Genomic DNA, 17,955 nt, shown 5'->3' with positions numbered 1-17,955 from the left:
ATGTATCTTCCTATTAAGCACATGTAATTAAGCCATGTATACAAAGATTTTATATTTTATGATTTTTCTAATAGAATAAGTTTTAAGTTTGTCAAAAATGTTCTAATAGTTCTTAAGTCTTTATTTACGTAAATAACAATTATTTGAGATTCAGATTTGGCTGATGATGCTCTGTAAGGGAGCGAAACATGTCCCATATATAACTTTTTAACTAATGAAGTTATTTTAAATGTAACAACATTATAATGTATTGAACAGGTGGATTCATAATAAAACTTTATTATTGTATATATGTTTGGGAAAAGCAGATAATGAAGGACCTTGAAATTAGAGATGTAAACTGGTGTTGCATATATGAGCAGCATCTGTGGACGGATAGAACAAACTGGAGAAGGCTCGTACACAACCGCACCCGGCTTGCTGGAGCGAGGAAATGATGATGATGATGATGATGATGATGAGAATAACCATAACCAACAGTTAACACCCTTGTAAACGAAGTCAAATGACAAGAAAGAACCTCAATTTCTTCCAAAAATCCCTAAAATTAATAGAATGGTCATCTACTAATGCCAATTACACCCACACTGATCACAATCAACAACAACAATCCCGTTATTAAGTAGAAACACAAAACACGCCCACCCATACGTGGGCAGACAATAATTGCATTACAGACATGACTTAAGACACATTAAGATTCACCCATACCAGACAGAACAAAAACAGACAAGAGGTAACAGGACAATAATGCCACGAGAAAAACAAATACCGTATTTACCTGAATAATCCCCGCACCCTCCTTTTAGGAAGGCTCATTTTGAAAAAAATATGAACTGAACTAAAGTTCCTTCCATCGAAGGAGTAACATAGGCATAAACACTTTTTTGTATCACTCCGCGAGGTCCACATGGTCTTTACACAAATATGAATATGTAAATTTACAGATATAGCGGCTTTGCCTGAGATGATAAAAATTATCTCTGCTATGAATTATATTTTCCATGAAAATGAGCAAGTAGGCCTACATTTTTTTCATCCAGTTATATCTTTAATTCCAAAGCAATGACCCATATTTTTCGTGGGCTTTTTTCCTGAATGTTCAAATTAATTTTTAACATAAAATCCCGAGAAAGTTTTGAGGGAAATTTTCGAGATATTAAAGAAGGTAAATGGAAGTTGAGAGAAATGAAAGGCGAAGTGCAGAGAGCATAACAGCACAAAAGTATAAACATTTTTTCATCCAGTTATATCTTGAATTCCAAAGTGATGAAATATATTTTTTGTGGGCTTAAAAGTTTCCTGAAAGTCCAAATTAATTTTTAACATCAAACCACGAGAAAGTGTTGAGGGAAATTTTCAAGATATTAAAAAAGGTAAATGGAAGTTGAGAGAAATGAAAGGCGAAGTGCAGAGAGCATAACAGCACAAAAGTATAAACATTTTTTCATCCAGTTATATCTTGAATTCCAAAGTGATGAAATATATTTTTTGTGGGCTTAAAAGTTTCCTGAACGTTCAAATTAATTTTTAACATCAAACCACGAGAAAGTGTTGAGGGAAATTTTCAAGATATTAAAAAAGGTAAATGGAAGTTGAGAGAAATGAAAGGCGAAGTGCAGAGAGCAAAACAGCACGAAAGTGTAAAAAAATTTTCATTCAGTTATATCTTGAATTCCAAAGCGATGGCCTATATTTTACGTGGGCTTTAATGTTTCTGGAAAGTCTAAATTAATTTTTAACACCAAACCCTGAGAAAGTGTTGAGGGAAATTTTTGAGATATTAAGGAAAGTAAATGGAGGGGCCAGTTTCAATGCCTTAGGATATTCGCCGTTTTAATACATATCAAATATTGTTGTACGCAGAAGATTTTTATTGAAATCATCGAGGTCCACTACTGGCTTCTTCCTCTTAGGGTTCTTCCCTGGCGATCTGAACACTGCATTATTTTGATTTCCGTAGCTTGTTTTATCCTCTGTACTGTTCGCAGGCCAATACCACACGTGAGAGCCGTCTTCTTTTGAGGCGTGGCAACATGGCGTTCCTCACCTTCCCTGCCTCTGAACGCCTGCTGCTGCATGCTTACAAAATACAAATACACTCTAAATACTATTTCCCTCGCCTGTTGATGCAATACTTGTCTTTTTGCTCTTCCTGGATCCATCATACACACGCAAATAATTCCCTATTAGAGGCGCGCGGCTGTGAGCTTGCATCCGGGAGATAGTGGGTTCGAATCCCACTGTCGGAGCCCTGAAGATGGTTTTCCGTGGTTTCCCATTTTAACACCAGGCAAATGCTGGGGCTGTACCTCAATTAAGGCCACGGCCGCTTCCTTCCAACTCCTCGGCCTTTCCTATACCATCGTTGCTATAAGACCTATCGGTGTCTGTGCAACGTAAAGCCAATAGCAAATAAAAAAACCCTAAATTCGTTGATTATGATATTTACAAATAAAACTCGAAATATTCACTCGTGACCCGCACAAACAGGCACTTCTTACTGAAATGATTCTATTGGCTCTGCAGAAAACACGTCATACTACAAAGCGTGCGAATGTTACTGCATAACCCTCTTCAAACCTCCTTCCCGGCTGCGTTCTACTCTAGAATCCTTTCCTAAATTACTTACGTCACACTCCACATCCAAAACACTTCTCACACGTGGTCTCTTTTTACTGGACAGTAACACGACCGGTGGTGGATAATTCTCTTCGTGCAATACAAACACTTGAAACAGATACACTGGCAAAATCTGATGTTAGTTTTGCGATACAGTAAACCTCGTTAATTAAAATTCTTTGTAACACAGAAATCAGACTTTCCATTACGTGCTTTCGAATTAACAGCCATCTTGTAATTAAAAAATGCCAACCCTCACCAATTTTCGCGGGTTTTGCTTTTCCGCATATTGCCTGCTACATGATATTGTGGCGTTCCTTAAAACGCTGAATACAAAAGAATTACGATTTCATTGTATTTTCAACTATGAAACACACTACAGACACACCAAAGTGAGTGAAAGTGCAGAAAGCTACCCCTGCACGTTCCGGAAGACGTGTTCTATCGTGATGCGGAGAATTTCTTATACCTCTTCATTATATGATGACTAAGAAGAAAACCCAAAGGTAATTTTAAAAATTTCTAATTAAGATCAGTTACGTCACAGAGGGGAATAAGTAGTATCTAAATTAACAAATGGAAAAGCATAAGGCTTGAAATAAGTTTTAAAATATAGTGATAGTCAGAACAAATAAACAGCAAGAACATGTTTTAGAAATCAAGAAAATGATTTAATGGTTAGATTTACAACTATTACCTCATTTACAGAGGATTTAAAAGCAATAAAGTTCGAGGTGTCAAACAATGAGCTTGCCAACTAATGCTGTGCAGGCAGAAGGAGTGCTTGGGTAGACTTAGGTCTGGTCGGCTCACCGTCAACATGTTCCAAGCAGCCGCAGTTTAACTGGCCGGGCTGAGACAAAACTACTGACGTTGAAAAAAATAAAATTTGCTGCAAAATATGTCGTTATCTGTGTCAGCGCAGTGCAGTGCAGATTACAAAAAGGGATTTCACCATCATGTTGGGCGCTTTTGTATCTAATATGCTTTATTTTATTAGATTAGAGAGTTAAAAACTACCTGAGGTTGACTGTTGTTTGGCATGGCGTTATTATATTTTTCAAAGACTTTGGCTCATCAAAGTTGCTGACCTGTAAGAAATCTTCACAGGAAACTGGAGAAGTTACCCCGGTAAAATTGAACGTGAAGTTTCGAGATTTTTAACTCGGCGACCGGTATTAGTACCTAGGGTCTAACTTGCCTGCCTCTCACCTGGAGGGCCCGGGTTCAATTCCCAGACAGGTCAGGAACTTTTACCTGGCTATGAGGGCTGGTTCTAGGTACACTCAGCCTACGATTACCTTTAATTATGGAGCTATCAAATGGTGAGATAGCGACCCCAGTCTAGAGAGCCAGGAATAACAGCTGAGAGGATTCATCACACTGATCATGCATCACCTCATAACCTCCAGGCCTTCGGGCTGAGCAGCGGTCGCTTGGTATGCGAAGGCCCATTGGGGCTGTAGTTTGGTTTGGTTTGGTTTAGGAGTATTTGTAAGATTATAACTATACGTATTTCATTTTCGTGATGTTTAGCCAAATTGTTGATGGTTCATTCATTTCCGGATTTTCTGTTTTCCTGTGGTCCCTCTAAATACGGAGAATTGAGGTTTCACTGTACTTGTATTACTCATGATGAGTTACAATAGGTCAGTATATGTTTCAGCTTGTTTCAAGCCATCATCAGCTGACAAAGCATGATAAAGAAATAATCTTTCTCTTATTAGACTAAAAGACATACATAAAATATACATTAAAAACAAATGAACCTTCAAGGACTTAAAATTAGTAATTTTAAAATCAATGTACATAAAATAATTGACCTTTCTAAAATTAATGTCATGCTAAAACACTGCACATGAATTTGGTGATGAGTGCATGAATCCTCCGTTTTATTAGAAGCGCTTGTTAGATAAAGGGAGGTGTGCATTTTCATGTGGTTTGAATGTGAAGAACGTGTGTTGCCCATGGAACGCGGCTACAAACATATTAAAATACTGTAAAATTTAGGGAATTCTAAAAAATTAGTGCTTACTGATTAAGAGAATGTCCTGTTTGAAACACTATGTTTCATTAGATTTGAAGGGCACATTAAATTTGAAAGAGAACATAGACCTTGGTTTGACTGAGTCCTTCAAATGGAAGCAATTCACTTAATTGAGATGTTGAGAAATGTAGATATTAACTATGATGTGGTCAACACGTTGTTGACTTGAGAAAATAGATTTTTGATTTGGATGATATATGTTCTTGGAACAAACTGAACACTTTATCTTCTGATGTTCTGTCAATATGGCCCAAATTGTTCTAACGGATGAGAAAGATGAAAAAAGATCTGAGGGTGAGAATAAATATAAAAGCTAGAGAAATTTACTTTAAAATGTAGACTAGAAGCTCACAATTTGGCCCTGCTGGACTAGGAGTTACCCACAGGTTGTGAATGTGTGATGATTTGAGAGCTACTGTTGTCAGGTTATGAACTACCATTACTGAAATGGGAGAGGGTAGGGGAAGGTGTCGAGCAGGTTACATCATGAATGGGGCTGACAAGTGAAGTATCAATCCTACCCTTTATTTTGTAAGTGATAACTGTCAATATGGATCACAATTAAATTTGTAACAATTAGATGGCACACTAACCTCTTCTATATTAACCGGTGGGCGTTTACTGGTGGGACTAGCTCCTGTAACAGTCGCACGACGCTGAACAGAGGACCTTTGCTTAGGAAGGTATAATCGCATTGAAGTGGGCGATGCCTGGCCAAGGTCTGTTGTGCCAGGCAGGAATGTCTCATCATCATCCTCATCAGAGCTTGAACTGCCAGCCAGCGTGTCACTCTCTAGTAAAGGCATAACGACTGGTTGAGGTGGACCCTGTTTAGGAGATGCCCTAAAACACATTACAAATAGCTTCAAAAACAAATGGATGTCAGTGCTACACTATTAACATTAAATATTTCACAAACTTCATCATTTGCCTTGTATTCAAAAACTAAATGAGAATAAAGAATAACACAGAAACAAGCAGGAAGAGCTCTAATCTAATGCAGGAATGGAATACAGTAGCATCTTGTTAGTACGTTTAGAAAAGATCCAAGGATTTGGATGTAATAGACAGGAAAACATGATAATGAAAACACAAAATTTGCTATATATGAACTTTGAATATAATAATATACCTTACCTCACAGGCAAACACAAAAACAGTGCTACCTTGTTAGTACACTCCCCATTTAAGATGTTTTCTCATTTAGCACACTGTAAATCTGAAGCCCCGATTCAAGCCGATTAAATCTATATAAAAATACCTCACTTATTGCGTCACAAATTTTTGGTATTACCGCTTAGTACAATCACGTTCTTCCTAGCCATGAAAATGTTCTTCGTCGTCCCTTGTGAAAAGAACGTGATTTCCAACACAGATAAGAGCCCTTGCCACAGGAGGCAGGTTGGGGTAAGTTGTGCAAAAACGGAAAAGGCCTTGAATACCTGACTTTTACAGGGTAAATTACACCTTCGGGGAGCAAACCATTAGCTTCAGAAAAGTTCAATTTTGCTTGTCGATTTCCAGTGATATTGCTAAATAATACAGTAAGCTTGTTTGTACTTGTACTTTGCATTCAATTCAGAAATTAGGAATTAGTTAAAATTTAATTGAATATTTGTTGCGTAACAGCCTACATCTGGATTAGGAAAATAATAAAGTTGAATGGTTGAATGGTTATGGATACTGAAAAAGTCGTGAAATCGCTTCCTAATGGATACAAAAGTAAAATCCAGGAAGCGGACAGGCATCCACATCTTTCAACAGTGGTACGTATGTTGAAACTTGTACTTTCGGTTTCGACTCGAACTGTTGTCAAAAGCACTCTCTCACATATGGCCGAGTTAAACCTCCAAATAATTCATGGTCACAGAGTGTGACTAGAAAACAATGTTTAATAACCCACTGGTCCGAAATATTAGGCTTCAGCTAATATTTGTTTAAGAATGAGAGTGATCTGCAATAATAATGTTGATACTTTAATGGCCCCAGTGCAAATGGTTGCATTCATGTATTCCACATGTGGCCCACTGAGTTATTTTCAGTGGCCCTTGTAAGTATTCAGTACTTAAAATGAAAAAGAAAAGAAAAAATAATATCATACATTTCTAGTTATTTTTTAATTCAATATCTGCTAGTTACAAGTCTTTGAGAATAAAGTTTATAAAAAAAATATTTGGCCCATGGTTCGATCCTATCTCTCAATGCTGGCAGAAAAGATCTAATTATGAGATTTACACTCTCTCAACAACACACTATAATGGGTGTGATACAATCCAACAGACTGTGCTGGGCTGGACATGTACTGAGGATGCAGGATAACAGAGCACCAGTAGATCTATACAAGGGTCCGACTCGTTGGCTGAACGTTCAGCGTACTGGCCTTCAGTTCAGAGGGTCCCGGGTTCGATTCCCGGCCGGGTCGGGGATTTTAATCGTCTTCTAGCCCAGGGATTGGGTGTTTGTATTTGTCCCAACACTTTCCTCTTCATATTCACACAACACACTACACTACCAACCACCACAGAAACACGCAATAGTGATTACATCCCTTCATATAGGGTTGGCGTCAGGAAGGGCATCCGGCAGGTAAAACAGGGCCAAATCCACATGTGCGACACAGTTCGCACCCGCGACCCCACAGGTGTGGGATAAGCGGTAGAAAAAGAAGAAGAAGATCTATACAAGGGATCTCTTAATGGGAAAAGACCTTCAAGAAGACCCTGAAGCACCTGGAAGAAAGAGATCAACAAGGTATGCTAGACCCTCCAAATTGATACTGGGAAGAGCAGGCTCAAGATCGAAAAGGATGGAAGAGGATTGTGAGATCAGCACGAGAACTTCATGTCCCGCAGAAGCCTACACGGAGTGAGTGAATGAGTGAGTGAGTAATATCTGCTAATATGAAGTCTAGAGAGCCGCAAATAACAGCCAAGAGGATTCAATGTGCTGACCGCACAACACCTCATAATCTGCAGGTCTTCGGGCTGAGCAGCGGTCGCTTGGTAGGCCATGGTCCTTCGGGACTGTTGTGCAATTGGGGGGGGGGGAAAGGGGAGGATCTGCTAATATTGCTCACAAAGACAGCACATACCTAGGATCTGCAACTATTTTCTTGGTTTTAGGTAAAATTATTTAACCCTCGAACCGGTAGTTAAAATAGTTCTAACCAGTGGGTGTGCACCACACATTTGCAGTACCTGATGTATGTCACTCTGACAGATGTATTATTTACAGAATATGCACATTTAATACACCAAAACATTCAGCATGAACTGGACTATTTGAAACGTGGTTTGCATTTACTGTCAATGTAATGTTTTTTTTAATTTTCTTCCCCTTTAAATGCCACTCAAAAAAAAACACATCAAATATAAATGACTAATCAGTTTTTCTGAAACTTTTTAAAATATACATTTTGTAGGTAAGTTAATTCTGATGATTGGCATGCAAATTTTCAGTGAATAGTGTTAATACTTTAGGAATTATTCAATTTAAAGTACGGTAGTTGATAGAGCTCTAACCGGAGGGTGTTCATAACCTACCTCAGGTGGCAATTAACATAGTAAGCAATGTGTATGTAGTTCCGATGTTGATGATAATGTAATGATTTTAGTAGAACTTGTATGTCAAAACATGAAATGTAACAATGAGAACAATATAAGATACCTGTAAAAAATGGACAATTATAAGTGAATTTACATGTTACGTTATGTTCTACTAGAAAATCTCAGATTCTGTCAAATAACCTTTACCCATGCACAGAAATGTAAATTGCTCTTTCAGAGACATCTTATCTCACAGTTATTTATTTTAAGGTACCAACGCACAAAGTTAAAGTTAACTCTAGCAATGCGTAGAATGAAATTTTCCCCAACATCTCTCTTCCATAGTTCTAAATTTTGCTTGTACCTTGGACACTGTCCTGGCAAAATAGCAGGGTCTCTTTCAAAACATACATCAACGCTGATGATGATCTTCCAGTGTGTAAAACTATGTCAAAAGATGAAATACTTGAAGAGCAGAAGGCAGAAGAAGCATCAGTGCAGTATGAGAGTGATGATAAGCCAGATCCTGAGCCAATTCCTATAGTGGCATAAGTAGAACCATGCAATTGTCATGTTGCAGTACTAATCAAAAGCAGCGTAGACTCGCCGTATTCCACTCATTACGGTACTATTCACAGGTAATGAAATTTGCATATGTAATACAGACCGATGGTGTTTTGCACATTGCGGCGCTATTTTCAGACAACGCAAACCTACACGGGCAACGCAAACCTATGGCATACCTCACATAAGTGGACTAACCACATGGACCTCACATAAGTAGACTAACCACACGGACCCGCACTATCCCGTGGTGTTCCTCACATGGTGGGCACTAAGCATAGGCAAGCCAGAACCATGGTGTTGCTCATCTCATTGTGTCGCTCATACAGGGGTACGATCGCAGGTACTGTAAAATGCATCCTGAGCCACACACTGTCGCTACTAATCACAAAACTATTTTGTACCTAACATAGTGGTACTACGCGCAAGTAAAAGCGACCCATGGTGTTCCATACGTGATGGTACTAATTACAAGTAGTCTTATGGTTCTAATTTGATCATCGCTTGGTCGCTCCTTTCAGTCGCCTCTTATGACATGCAAGGGATACCGTGGGTGTATTCTTCGTCTGCGTCCCCCACCCACTGGGGATTGTGTGTTTGATCCGTGAGAGGGATTTTATTTCCCTCAAGTCTGCCAGCAAGCCGGTTAGGACCCCACTATCCGCCACCTGGGACACGTCACATGGGAATAATACCTCTTCCCTTGCTACGCCAGCGTAGTAGATTCGTGGTAAATAATACTGTAGGAATTCTTTTTTGAGCCCGTTATGTTGATGAAAGTTTCATTAGAATAGATGAAAAAGTCATAAATAGTGAATAATGCTTTGAATCTTTAGAATAAAATAGATCCTCATATCAAATTCATACTTGAATCAATTTTTTGGACTGAACATTAACTAGAAACAATAGCAAGCTTTCGTTCAACATGCTCCGAAAACCTACACAGACCATTAACACAGTTAAACACGATTCATTCCATCCTGAAGCCCATAAAATGGCGACCTTTTTCAGTTTAATCCACAGAGCCTTCAACATTCCATTATCTGATGAAAATGTTAAAAAAGAAATGAATTTAATTTGTACCATAGCTGATAGCAATGAGTTTCAAAAGAGCCTTGATCGACTGAATTGTTGACAAAATTAAAATCAAATCATCTTCCAAATTACTAAGAAATTCTAAAAAGAAAGAAAAAATTATGTAATGTTTACCTTCAATAGCAACAAAATTAATCAAATCACAAACATCTTCAAAAAACAAAATTTCAACATAGCATATAAAACAATTGACAAGTGGGATGACGTTACTCACATCTGCAGATACCTTAAGCTGTACGTGTCCCCTGGGTGGTGCTAAACGAGTACCAATTTTAGCAAAAACGTTCCAGAATATTGAAACATGAGCAAACAAATGCAAACATAAAACTGCTCTTTTCAGAGCAAAACAACAAAAAGTAATAATACTACAATGGAATGCAAGTGGTCTTTTAACAAAGAAACTATTGGAAGTAAAGAAAATTATGACAGACAGAGATATAGATATCCTTCTCATCAATGAAGCCAATATTACACCTGAAAACATACAGTATTTAAATATCCTAGGGTATACCATCTACACTCTCTTCAAAACAAGACATGTAACTAGTGGAATATTTGAAGCAGTGAAAGAACAATATCATGACAAAATTCAAAATTGTAAAGGAAATGAACTCAACAGATACATCTGAAATTATCAAACTTGTCATATGGATCAAGAACAAGAAAACAACAATCTTTTGTGTTTATAGCCCTCCAAACAATAAAATCTGAATCTCCATCTATTAGAAATCAAAACAGCTACTATTTTTATAGGGAACTTCAATGCAGCTTCTCCAGTCTGGGGCTACAACTATGCAAATGCAGCTGGGAAAGCAATAAAACATCTTATAGAGAGCAGCTCTTTAGAACTACTATACAATAACAAAGATCCAGCAACATTCATTCTCTAACTCAGGTTCCACAACTAACCCAGGCAGCATATTAGTGTCAACAGATATTGCAAACCACAGTCATCGATCAGTACTTGAGGATCCAGGCAGTGGACATACAGTACAATGTCCCTAATTCCTGTTACACCATACAGTGAACCTGCTCATGTGCAGACATGAAGACCCGGTAGAACTTGAAGAAGGCAAACTGGGATACTTCCAGAAACAACCTGGAAACTAAAATGTCGGAATTTGATCTTGATGCACCGCCTAACATCACCCTGAATAAATCCACTACAGCCATAAAAGAGACAGCCACCAAGCTGTGCATACCTAGAGGTACTCAAACAGAATACAGTAGAACCTTGATTACACGTTCCTGGAAACTACGTTTTCCCGTATTATTCATTCAAATTACATGGTCACACGGGCATCCTAATTAAATCACGTTGTAAAAATCCTCCATTATCCGTTCCTCGAAGAAACGATTTCCCGGATCAACCGTCCAGAAATTTCAGTCCTACCAACGCTAAATCCTCGATCACGCCTTTTCCAAGAAACTGTATCTTACGAAAGGACGGCTATGGCATACTTACGGATCTTGGTGTTCACGTCCCGTCATTGTGGTAATTTGAAGAAGTACTGTACCGTACTGGAAAAGCGATCGGCGTTGAACTTCCATAAGGGATTATCTTAGCATCTCCATCTATTAGAAATTGGAAGGAGACAGAACGCATTTCGACAGCTCTATTTGAAGACGGAACAATTTTAGTCAAATGTTCGTACTTGCAAAACGTCTACATTATGTCCAGGGTTAGATGTTTATTTTTTCACTTTTTTCGAGTGTGTCGCCGAACAGGTTTTCGGCATTTCCCTCAGGGCACTGTATAGTCACTGGGCTTTCAGGCAGGAATCAAAACTGCTCCTTCTTAAGTAATACAAATTTAGTATTTTAATATTATCATATACAATTATGTTACTGAGACCAGAACAGATGCTGCACCTTATGTACTGTACATAAAGCCATGGGAGGTTTTGGGATTGCCTATTACTGTTTTCATCCTAATATAAGGCTGGGAATTTCACGTTTTTGTGTTAAAATGTTATAAAAGCCGCAGTCATTTTATTTGCACACGTTACATTTAAAAACTTTGTATCATTTCGCACTCCTACTGACTTGTACAGCGAGCGCGCTTTCCAGCTGAGCTGAAGGTCGCAAATAATCGTAATTTCGGAAGTGCTAATAACATTTCTGTAACGACTGTAAAAAACAGGGTAAGTGACAATGCACTTCCTAACCATTATTTTCTTTAAGACTAGTCATGGCTCTCAGCCACGTACGGATATGCAGTCCACCAGAACGATTGTCGTCGTGTTCATTTTCATATGCTTATGTGTACAGGAAAATGAACCTTACAAGCCTTGTAGCATAGGCCTGTTGCAGAAATGTATGTATGATTCCCTCCTACAGTATTATGCATGTAATATTCATTTTCCTGTACACATTGGCATAGGAATATGAACACAAGGACAATTGTTCTGATGGACTGCATATCCGTACGTGGCTGAGAGGCGTGATATGTCTTAAAGAAAATAATGTTTAGGAAGTACATTGACAGTTACCTGGTTTTTCACAATCGTTACAGATTTTTTTTCTCTTTCCAATTTGATTGTGATTAGTGACGGGCAAAACTAAATATAATGCATATGAGAACTTGAGGATTGATACTTTCGAAACCATATTCTCGCGTTCAACTAAACCTTTAAAAGTCGATGTAGGCCTAATTTATGCGGTACAAGATTTTCATAAACTGACTAGAAACAGTATACCAGTGACCAAATTACAATGGAAGATTAAAAAAAAAAAAAAAGGATTTTGCTGTCATGTTGGACGCTTTTGTATCTAAAGTGCTTTATTTTACTAGATTAGAGAATGAAAAACTACTTGTGGTCGATTGTTCTTTGGCTTGGCGTTGCGGGTATTAGATATTTCGAAGAGTTTGGCCGATCAAAGTTGCTGAGCTGAAAGAAGTTTTCAAAGGAATACGACGAAGTTTTCAGAGGACACTGATGAAGTTTCCCCGGTAAAACTCAATGTAAAGTTTTGAGATTTTTAAGTCGCGTACCGGTAATTAATGTTTAAACCCAGCCCCACGGTCTAACTTGCCTCCCTCTCACCCAGAGGGTTTGATTACCAGCCAGGACTTTGATTACCAGCCAGGACAGGCATTTTTACCTGGAGATGAGGGCAGGTTCCAGGTTTAGTCATTCTACAATTACCTTTAATTGAGGAGCTATTTAATGGTGATATGGCGACCCCCGTCTAGAGAGCCAGGAATAACGGCCGAGGGGATTCGTCACACTGACCATGCGTCACCTCGTAATCTGCAGGCCTTCGGACCAAGGGCGATCGCTTGGTAGGCGGAAGGCCCATTGGGGCTGTAGTTTGGTTTGATTTACAGGCGTTTGTAAGATTATAAGTATACATATTTCATTTTTGTGATGTTTAGTCAAATTGTTGATGGTTCATTCCCGGATTTTCTGTTTTCCTGTGTTGTACGTTTTTTTCCGTGGTCCCTCCAAAAACGCAGAATCGAGGTTCCACTGTATAAACCTTTCTGGTCGGATGAATTGAACAATTTTAAGCCCGACAGAGATAAAGCAATAAGTACAGCTGAACTTACTCAGGATCAAAATGATGTACGGAAATGGCGACAAGCAACAGCAAAATTAAAACAAGCCATAACAATATCAACAAGGGAATCTTGGAACACATTCTTAACAACAGCTTACTATAGGACAGGCAGCAATAAAGCCCACAAACTTATAAATTCTCTAAACAACCAACAAGTAATCACTCCTTTGAATCCTATTATGATAAATGATAAGGAAATTACAGATTGTCATAAAATGCGTAGCAAAACCACTTCTGTAAACATTACACTTCAAATAGGTTATCAAGACAGAAAAAGAAAGAAGACAAGATCCTCAAACAAATAGTGAAAAAATTCATGAATACCGTATTACTCGCGTATTAGACCAGTTTTTTCCCCCACATTTAAAGTCAAAAATTGTAAGGGGGTCTCCAATATGCGATAACATCAAATTTTGTGCAATGAACACATGACTTCTAGGCTATAAAGAGCTATAAACTGTACATGTTAACATTCAACACTATTATTTAACAAACTTGCAAATGTATTCTGAGTTTTACTGGCTATTTTTCTTGAAAGGCAATATTTCTAAATTTAAAAAGAATAAATGGTGAACACATGACTTTTAGGCCTACATATAAAGTAAATATAGTCAGTTTTAGTTACTCTTATATAACATCATTCGTTTGTCTGACTCATTGGCTAAATGGTCAGCGTTCTGCCCTTCGGTGCAGAGGGTCCCGGGTTTGATTCCCAGCCGGGTCAGGGATTTTAATCGCTTCTGATTAATTCTTCTGGCTCGGGAACAGAGTGTTTGTGTATGTCCCAACACTCTCCTCTTCATATTCACACAACACACCACACTACCGACCACCTCAGAAACACGCAGTAGTGATTACATCACTCCATATAGGGATGACGTTAGGAAGGGCATTCAGGTGTAAAACAGGGCCAAATCCACAAGTGCGACACAGTTCGCACCCGCGACCCCACAGGTTGACGTCAGCAAGGGCATGTGGTCACAAAACTTGCTACGAAGATTCATCTCGCTTCATACTCGACCCCATAGAGAAAAGGGATACGGGTATCGTATTATGCAATATTAATACAAAAGAACGTAATAGCAGCCATTTGTGTCTGTCAGTTAAGCAGTAGGCCTACCACACAGTAAACCTGAACATTGCTTTTATTTGAATTATCATAGTCTTGTGCTGCCAACTTCCCTGCTACCGGCGTGTCATCATTCCAAGTGATGTTGCCTTCATGACAATTGCAAGTATTCGAGATCCCGTCTTTTTGCAGCTCAAAAAATAGTTTTGTTCCCAACTATAGGTTTAGAGTCCAAATAGTGAGAATCTATTTGCAAATGGTTTCTGAATATGGTCTCTGTTGTTCCCAGTTGGTATATGTGTAACAGAAGCCACCCCTTCTGAATAAAGCCATGCTGAAAGAAACATGCCAAACCACCACCTGATAACTAGCATATGTTACGAGTTGTACCGGTACTTACCAATGTAATACATACGGTAGTGACTGGAAGCATTCTTTGGATAAATGCGGTTATTGAAAGCCAGACAGTTATTTTAAAGTATATTTCATGCTTGTTCTCTACAATTATCACATCAGGATTTACCTAAACAGCTGTAATTGAGATAAGAGAGACCTCAATATTTAGGTTAGGTGTGCAACTAAGTGCCCGGATATGTCGAAGTTACACGACGGAAAGAATAAAAATAAATAACAGGAAAGCTTATCGCATTTATGGATATCTACAGGTGTGGCGGTAATGCGTTTTATTATAATAATGTTTACTTTTGCATGTTCGTTGCCTCCATATTTTTATTATTAATGCACAGTATGTTCTGTTTGGCATCTCATGGTCTCTTTCCTGTTAACTTCTCTGAAAAAGCATTTTTTTGGCACTCTCTCTTCTCGCATTCTCATCATATGCCCATACCACTTTAGCTTTGTTGCTTCTATCCTGTCTTGGAGATTTTCCCCACTCTTCTGGGATCTCTTTCTTCCTCCAGATTATTCTAAATAATCTATACAGCCACTGTATCCCTACTGGTCCTGCTGTTTCTTCCATTTCCGTAGTTATCTCATCCACTTTTCATCTTTTGTATTGCTTTCTCTAGAGAAAGGAAAGACAGGTCAACGTTTGACCAGATCTTTACATTAAGACATATGATGGAGAAAAGATGGGAGTTTGGAAAAGATATAGTGATAACATATATTGACATTGAGAAGGCTTATGACAGTGTGCCCACACAAGTTAACAGAGTGGAAGTGCAAATGAAAAAAGCTATGTACAAAAATTGTGTTAGTAGTGTGAAGAATAGTTTAGGAAAAACAAAACGGTTTAAAGTTGAAACTGGTCTCCGACACGGAAGTGTACTATCCCCCATACTATTCATCATAGTCATGGATGAAATTCATAAGAACATTAAACAGAGATTGGGAAGACAGGCAACAAAAGCCATGTTGTTTGCAGATGATATAGTGATATGGGGTGAGGATGAAATGATAGTGCAAAAATAAGTAGATGTATGGAATCAAGAGATAGAAAAATTTGGGATGAAAGTAAGCACAGAGAAAAGTAAAACAATAGTGATGACAAGAGGAAGGAAGAAAGACGATGGATATAACTTAATGGTAAAATTCTGGAAGTGGTTAAAAGTTTCAAGTACTTGGGAAGTGTGATCACAGAAGATGAAAATATTAACCGAGGAAATTGGAAAAAGAATACAGGCAAACAGCTTCTACCAGAGTGTAAGGGGTATTTTGTGGAACCAAGATGCCCTGAAGAATTGTAAGAAAGTATTATATTCAACCTATTATGAACCCTTTCTAACCTATGGTACAGAAGACAAAAAGGGACAGGGTAAGGAATGAAAGAATAAGGGAGGAAGCTGGGGCCTGTTCCACAAAAGTATGGTCTTGTACATTACAAGTAAATTCTCTAGTAACTTGTACAAATACCAGAGTTTCTGTTCCACAAAAGAATTTTCTACAGTTGTACTTTACTACTCCATACTTACAAATTACTAGTGAATTTTTATAGGCGTGTTCCACAAAAGTACCAGTACTTGTAACTTACTAGCGAATTGAGAAGAATTCTCTACCAGTGAAAGGACAATAATATATAAATGTACTAGTACTATTTAAATACGCTTATTTTGGATACATTTTGATAAATATGTGGTCTAGCAGTAGTGATAGTGATGGTGATGAAAATGAAAAACTATCGTCTGTACAGGGAAAGAATAAACTTCCAGTTTAACACTGTATTTGAATACAATGAACGTTTTAGGTTAAGCACAATACAAGTGGAAGAACTTTTGATAGATATTGGCCATAGCTTAAAATATCCTACGAACAGAAATAAATCTCTCTCTGCTAAACAACATTTACTAACAACATTACATTGGCTAGGAAATGGTGGTCAGTACCATGGTACTGCAGATATGCTTGGAATGGCAAAATCTTCGGTCTGTGGTAGCTGCAATAAATGATATAAAATTTCCTCAAATTGTTTGTTGGCCTGAAAATACTGAAAAAAACATATTCCAAGAAGAACATTCCTGGAATCATTAATGAGCAGAATATCTCTTACATACGTCCAACTTTTCCCCTCAAAAGCTCCATGAGTTTTTCCCAAGTCAAATATTTCCATCCAACCATTTATTTTGTCTTGTTTTTTCAGACTCTTGCTGAATCCACCGAAACGAATATCTTTCCTACCTTCTATTTCCTTCAAAATGAATAACTTTGTTTCTCTTGACATCATTTTAACAATTCATGCAGAGTTTGCAATTTCGTAACAATTAAGTTTGGCGGCCGAATATCGTTATTAGCGGCATCTGATTCCTAATGACAGACCAAGGTAGGTATGTTAGACTCTCGTAGAACATACGCGAGGATCACGGAAGAACAGAATGGGTGATAATAACAGAGTAATTTCCTATCATCAAAGAAATAAACTGAAAAATAACATCGTAGCATTAAAAAATTCACAGGAATATTAGTTATTTCAATCTTTGCTGCATAAGTTACAGTAAAATACGATATTACGATAAATGAGGCAAGCATAACCTAATTCAACGAATGGAATACGAAGATAAACAGCTGATTCATGCTATGACGTAGCATGTTTATTGATATGTCGTCACTTGTAAAACCTGTAACAATTCACTGGTAATATACAAGAGACTATCAATCTTTTGTGGAACAGAAATGTACAACTCCATACATTACAAGAACCCACACTAGTAACTTGTAATGTACAAGACCATACTTTTGTGGAATAGGCCCCTGGTGTGTACCCATCCCTGAATGAAAAAGTAACAAGGGCCCGTTTGAAATGGTTTGGCCATGTCAAACGAATGGACGATAGAAGGACAGCAAAACAATGGCTACACACAGTCGTGGGCAGAGAACGACCGGTAGGAAGACCTAGGAAGAGATGGCTGGACCAAGTGAAAGAGGACATAGGAACAAGAGGAGTCGGCTGGGATGTCGTCTTGAGAGAAGAGTGGTAGATGGACAGACAGAAGTGG

At 38.1% G+C, this 17,955-nt stretch overlaps 1 protein-coding gene across 2 annotated transcripts in view; it reads right to left on the bottom strand.

Moving 5' to 3' along the window:
* The window catches only part of cnk (connector enhancer of ksr), a 316,579-nt gene that overhangs the window by 170,022 nt on the left and 128,602 nt on the right, over window positions 1-17,955 (bottom strand). For both annotated transcript variants that reach the window (XM_067135099.2, XM_067135098.2), the window contains exon 7: window positions 5,263-5,512. In XM_067135099.2, coding sequence (XP_066991200.2) covers window positions 5,263-5,512 — 250 coding nt within the window. The remainder of the gene's footprint in view (window positions 1-5,262; window positions 5,513-17,955) is intronic.

The sequence above is a fragment of the Anabrus simplex genome, chromosome 1 (genome assembly GCF_040414725.1).
Source record: "Anabrus simplex isolate iqAnaSimp1 chromosome 1, ASM4041472v1, whole genome shotgun sequence".
NCBI lineage: Eukaryota > Metazoa > Arthropoda > Insecta > Orthoptera > Tettigoniidae > Anabrus > Anabrus simplex.
Note: the sequence above shows the minus strand (reverse complement) of the source record. Positions and strands in the feature narration are given on the sequence as shown.